The 5,562-nt window shown below is 39.4% G+C and overlaps 1 protein-coding gene across 1 annotated transcript; it reads right to left on the bottom strand.

Annotated features, from left to right (window-relative positions):
- Window positions 1-412: 412 nt before the first annotated feature.
- LOC149165039 (uncharacterized) lies at window positions 413-5,139 on the bottom strand. Its single transcript, XM_089432224.1, has 3 exons — window positions 4,160-5,139; window positions 1,174-1,280; window positions 413-1,081 (listed from the first exon to the last, which is right to left on the bottom strand). The coding sequence occupies exons 1-3, from the start codon at window positions 4,925-4,927 to the stop codon at window positions 961-963; spliced, it is 996 nt and encodes a 331-aa protein (XP_089288350.1). The 5' UTR covers window positions 4,928-5,139; the 3' UTR covers window positions 413-960.
- Window positions 5,140-5,562: the final 423 nt, after the last annotated feature.

Raw genomic sequence — 5,562 nt, 5'->3', positions numbered from 1 at the left:
CTCAGTTCCAGAGGTCATAACGTCCTACAGTGGATAAAGTAATAGCCATGGACATGGAAAAAGATATGTGCAAGTTGATCAACAAAACAACTGGAAGCTTGCATTTGGGTGTGTTTAATATCTAGTATTTCTTGCTTCAACCATTCTGTGTATTAAATAGAAGAACTTGTTACAAATATGCTGATGCTGATAAATACTGATGCCTCCAACAACAAGTGTGGTTTTGCTTCAATACTAATCTTTCATCAACAATAGTTATTTATCCCACAACCCAGAGTTACTCTAAAATATACCATCTAGAAGCAAATGTTGTTTCTGGACTCTTAGTGATCTTAACACGCATTAGATTACCTTGCTTGTTTATTCCATGCTAAAATTTCCATGCAAGTTGCAATACTACAGTTCTTGGATGTCAATAAAAAGTACACTAGATTTATTCACTTATCCTTACAATACTAACACAAGTTAATGCTAGCATCTGCCATATGGTTAAACACCTCATTTGGAAACTTGTAGTTACATATACAAAAGCTGTAAGGACTGGATAAATCCAATCCAGTTATCCTGCAATAGAAGTAGTCTGAAGCAAAACTGATATGCTTTCTTTTCAATAGTGGATACCCAAAGCAAAACTGATGTGCTTTCTTTTCAATAGTGGACACCCAAAGTAGATTATACTGCTAAAGAATTACCACCATGAAGTTCAAACATTGGAACACTGTCCAACCTACAACCATGGTACAATGCTGTTGTTGACATTTCCTTCAAAAATGAAAAGAACATTTACACAAATATAGTCCGTCTGAGTCCTCCAATGGCAGAAATTGCCTCGGGCTAGCACCCACTACATGCAGGGATGATCCTAATTAAACATGAAATAGGTGAACTAGATTTTAAAAGAACAATGGACATTGACCTTCTCGAATGAAGATCAGGATTGCTATTTCTACAGAATCAAATCTAGCAAATATGTTCGACATGTCTCTCATGATCTCCGAGGGGAGATCCTGACATTCTTTGGGATTTTTCTCTGTTAATGGCTAAGAAAGGCAAGCATATTTTTGGCTGCCCTTTGTAATACCTGCAATTTAGGGTTATCCATCAAGATACAAAAAATATTTAAATAAGCCACAGATTTTCATTTAATATAGAATATGCAAAGCTCCTAGATACTTGTCTACATGGGACTGATCACTGCAGTTATTACGACACTTTTGCCCCTCTGCCGTATCTTCAGTATGCACCTTGTTACAATTTTTACAGTAGGCTTTCCCACATCCCTGCATCCATATACAACTCAATGTGACAACTTGATCAACATCTAAAAACTAAATAATTTTAGAACATGCACACCATCAATGTCCCACTCCCAATCAGTACCAAAAATTGGCATGTTGAAGAAGACATCAACAAGCCAGTTAGACAACTTACCAAGCACATGCATCATTTGATAGATATTCAGATGCATTGGCAATGCCAGTCAATAAATTACCAGGGAGGTTAGAGTAAATCTCAACACAAGGTTTGTCCCAGCTTTCTCCTCAAGGTTTTATATTAATAACCATGACTCGAGGATCTTCATGATGCACCCTTACATCAGCTAAAACCAGCAAATATAATCATTGAGTCTATAAAAACCCATTTTACAAAGCTGATTGAAAGAGCAAAGATGCTTTTCATTTCAGTAGAGAAGCAACGACAATGCATGATTTGGATTGCGAGTTGAACTTATAGTCTGTCGTTACCTTTAGTAGTTGAATTACTAGGAAATAAAGTTCCTTATTAGAAGATAGCGCAAAGAAAAGCAGAAGCCTTTGAATATGGATGACTATCTTGATTTTATGGAGTTCTAATTGAATACTAAGGGACTTGGAATGCTGCAACGAAATAGACTATTTCGTATGGAGTGTAATAAAAAGAATTTGGATCATTTAGGTTGCACATATCTTTAAATGGAACCACTTTTTCCTTTTAGTTTCCCAGTCTTAATATGCAAAAAAAAAAAATAGATTCAACCAAAGAGCACAATATTTTTTTGAAGTCTTAGGTAAGGACAACATTTGGAAACGGGGATTTTAGAAATGCCCACTTTCAAAACCTTTGGAAACAGAACAACGCACTTCCACACACAGGTCCAGAAGTCATGACTTAGGAGCATGAGCACAAGCCTAATTCAGAGATGATTAAATATGAAACGAATTGGGCTGCAATTATACTCAATTAAACATAAAGCAATGATTAAAATATATATAAATGACCTAGAAGTCAAACCTGACAACTTTTGAATATGGTAGATTTTTGGCATAAAAACTTTGTTCATTGTACATTCTCTTTCGTTCAATTTTGATGCTTTGCTTCCAAATTAGGTGTTTTCTTCGTTGAAGATAGCAATCCGTACATCTAGGTCGAACCATTAATGATGCCCACAATGAAGGGGCATGTAGCTCAGTAGTACAGCAGCAAACTGGCCAATGGCAAATCTGGGGTTCAAATCTTAGTATGAATACTTTTCAAGATGGGTATAGAACTAGTTTTGCTTGAGGTTGGCTAGGAGACCTTAGCCAAAGTGTGGCCTAACGAGGGTGTTGGAAATAGGAATACACACTTCTAGGCTGAACCGTTAAGGGTGTCCCTCATGAAGGGGCAAGTGGCTCAGTGTTTGAGCAATCCAACCAGCCAGGGATTTGAAGTTTCGAAAATGTTTCAAGTAACAGACAATAGTTAATTAACCTATTGTGCTAGGCCAAATGGTGGATGACCTGCATTGGAAAGTATTTGCTGACCAATATTGAGGCCCAGCCCAGGTTCGAAACTCAGTTAACTGACCTTGTGAAAGGGCAAGTGGCTCATTGTTAGAGCAATCCAATCGGCCAGGGGCTTTAGTGTTTCATAAAATGTTTCAAGTAACAGACAATAGTGTACAGTGATGTGTGGTTTGATGGTAAGTCTATTTGGGCGAAGCCTGGGAGACCGAAGTTCAAATCTCATTGAGTACACTGACCTGCTGTGGTGGAAGCTAAAGGGGTGGATTCCCCAATCCCGTCTTGGTGGCACGTGAGTCTGCTCTTGCTAAAATCATAGGATCTTAGTATATCTGACTTGCAGGTGGTTGGATGTACTCCTGGTGTTATGAGGCAGCTACGAGGATTGATCCTGGGTGTCCCATAGATTAGGACTGGCAGTTACCGATTCACCATGTAATTAAAAAAAAAAACAAACAATAGTTAATTAACCCATTGAGCTAGGCCAAACACTGGACAACCCTTATTGGAAAGCTAAAGCTTTTGCCGACCAATAATGAGGCCCCGTCCAGGTTTGAAACTCAATTAACGCACTTAGCGTGCCTGTGGGCAGTTGCATAATGCATTAGGCTCAGGGTCAGTCCCTCGGATTTGACCCTGGGCCTCCTCAGTGACAGGCAGCAAGTTTAGGAATTCTCCTAATACCGAAAAAGGAAAAAGAAAGAAATAGAAATAGAAAGAAAGAAAAATGACAGTAAGTTAATTATCGATTCTCGTGATAAGAAAAGGAAAAGAAAAGAAAAACAGACAGTAGTTAATTAGTAGTTTCCAACTTTCCACTAGCATGGCCTAACATTTTTTTGATGTATATGCAGAAAGACCTTGACTTCAGGATGACTCAGGGGTTGCTTTGTCAAAGTTTACTTCCATGCCAAAAACTGTTCTGATGTTCAACCAACATGGATAAAACATGATCGTAAAGAGATAAAATCTGATAAAACTTCAACAAAAAGCATGGATGAAATTCACACTCGACAACCAGACTGACGTGGGCAGAAACATCTAAAGCAGAAATTTTAGGTTCTATCTTTCCACTGCTTAATGACAGGTTTAATAAAAGAATCAGTTCTTAATGAAGGTGCTACCTCCCCAAAAGTTATAATCTTCTGTTCGAACATTTTATGAGTAAAAGATAGCATCTCAAGAAACTGGGGCCGTTATGAGAGAAACTGTAAGCAGACAGATTGTGATGTTCGGAATTTGTGACTGGTGCGGACTTCTTAAGCCATGGGTGGTTATTAAGCATGGAGTTAAGTTTGAACCCTGGGCTTCGCAAGTTCATAATTAAAATAAAATCTATTCAATGGCCAGAAATTGAAAATTCAGAAGTAGGGTGAAGAGAAGCTCAGAAGGAACACCTGGCAAGTAGTCTTGGAGAAGAAAGTGTACCCGCAACAGAATGAGCATCGACTCATGCTCAATTTCCAAAGGCCAAAGTTATAACCAGTATGTGTGGCAGAAGCTGGGAGAACCTGATAAGACTGACCATCCCGGGCAGAAAATGGTTTAGGAGACACCTTGGAGAAGCCAATTGAAGAACCAGTAGGAGAATAAGACGCCTTTATCTTATACAGATTTGCAACAGGATATGTATTCCCTGATCCTTTCTCTGAATCATGGCTCTTCGCCTGAGAACAACTTGTGGGTATTGGCCTAGAGGTGGAATGAAATCGGTGTGTCAAGCTTCTGGGAATAAATATATTGAGAAGAAACGGTTTAGTATTTTCTCCCTTACTCTTACTTGACCCATTTATATAGCTTCCACTTGTCTTCCTCTTGTCCTGCTTTCCTGAACTCCTCTCCTCTGCTTTATGTGTTTCTGTTTGGACTTCCTCGTTTGATCTCTTCTGCATGGCAGCCTTCTGCTCCACCAGATCACTCAGAGACAATTCATAAGCTGATTCAGGCATTCCTTCAACCATTTTCATGAGCTCCTGTCTGCCTTTGGCAATCTCCTCTGCCCTGGCTGACATGGGGTATGGATATGAATATGCTGTGGGTGTAGACATGGGATAAGAACTTGATCCAGGACGCCATAGCGGAGGAGAGGTACATGACTGTTCATCTTCTTTATGCTGAATAGCCCATGAGAACAAACCTGAAGAACCCAATTCAGAATCCATCATGGATCAACCCAATTCATCTCTGTTTCAAGCAATATTTTTCTTATAGGTTCCCCTCAAACATTTGTTCTGAATAGCTTGTATGGGGTTTGATCTACCAAATCATCCCCTTCAAATTAGAGCCAGCATATCATGGGTTGATGGGAAATCAATCAACAGCACAAAGTTAATGCCAATCCTCCCTGCCTTGCTTAGAAAGCGGAGTGGGTCCGTAGCACAATTGCGATCTGACTGATTGTCTCACTCCATTATTTTCCACCTTAATGTCCCTGTCAATGTTGCTGGCACTTTACCTCTGTGAATTTACTCCAAATTTACCTCTGTGAATTTACTCCAAATTTGACATGTGAAGGCCACGATCATCTCTGATTGCCCTTAGTAGATGGAAGGATTCAAACACACTAAGAATATGTTAAGAGCAATTATCTGAGATCTTTGGAGGTGTCATGTTGAGATTTTGACAGGAGATTGGATAGCTGAATTGCATCAATTTGACCCCATGGGTTAACAGCAGGTTGGAGAGGTGAATTGCATCAATTGGATATTATTATGAGCTATTAGTTCAAGTTGTTACACTGTACAGCGATTTTACACTGGTGGTGGCCAACGCTGGGAGGGATGGCCAGCTTCCATGTGTC

Source organism: Pinus tabuliformis, chromosome 5_1 (genome assembly GCF_031772625.1).
Source record: "Pinus tabuliformis cultivar Carrire ecotype Pingquan chromosome 5_1, CPIR1, whole genome shotgun sequence".
Lineage (NCBI taxonomy): Eukaryota > Viridiplantae > Streptophyta > Pinopsida > Pinales > Pinaceae > Pinus > Pinus tabuliformis.
Note: the sequence above shows the minus strand (reverse complement) of the source record. Positions and strands in the feature narration are given on the sequence as shown.

Excerpts from the sequence above, each read along its gene's own strand:
- LOC149165039 (XM_089432224.1), bottom strand. The coding sequence starts at position 4,927 with ATGATGGATTCTGAATTGGGTTCTTCAGGTTTGTTCTCATGGGCTATT. Across the intron at positions 1,281-4,159 it reads TCTCCAAGACTACTTGCCAG|GGATGTGGGAAAGCCTACTG; the intron begins GTGTTCCTTCTG and ends ATATGGATGCAG. Across the intron at positions 1,082-1,173 it reads GATCAGTCCCATGTAGACAA|GTATTACAAAGGGCAGCCAA; the intron begins GTATCTAGGAGC and ends CCTAAATTGCAG.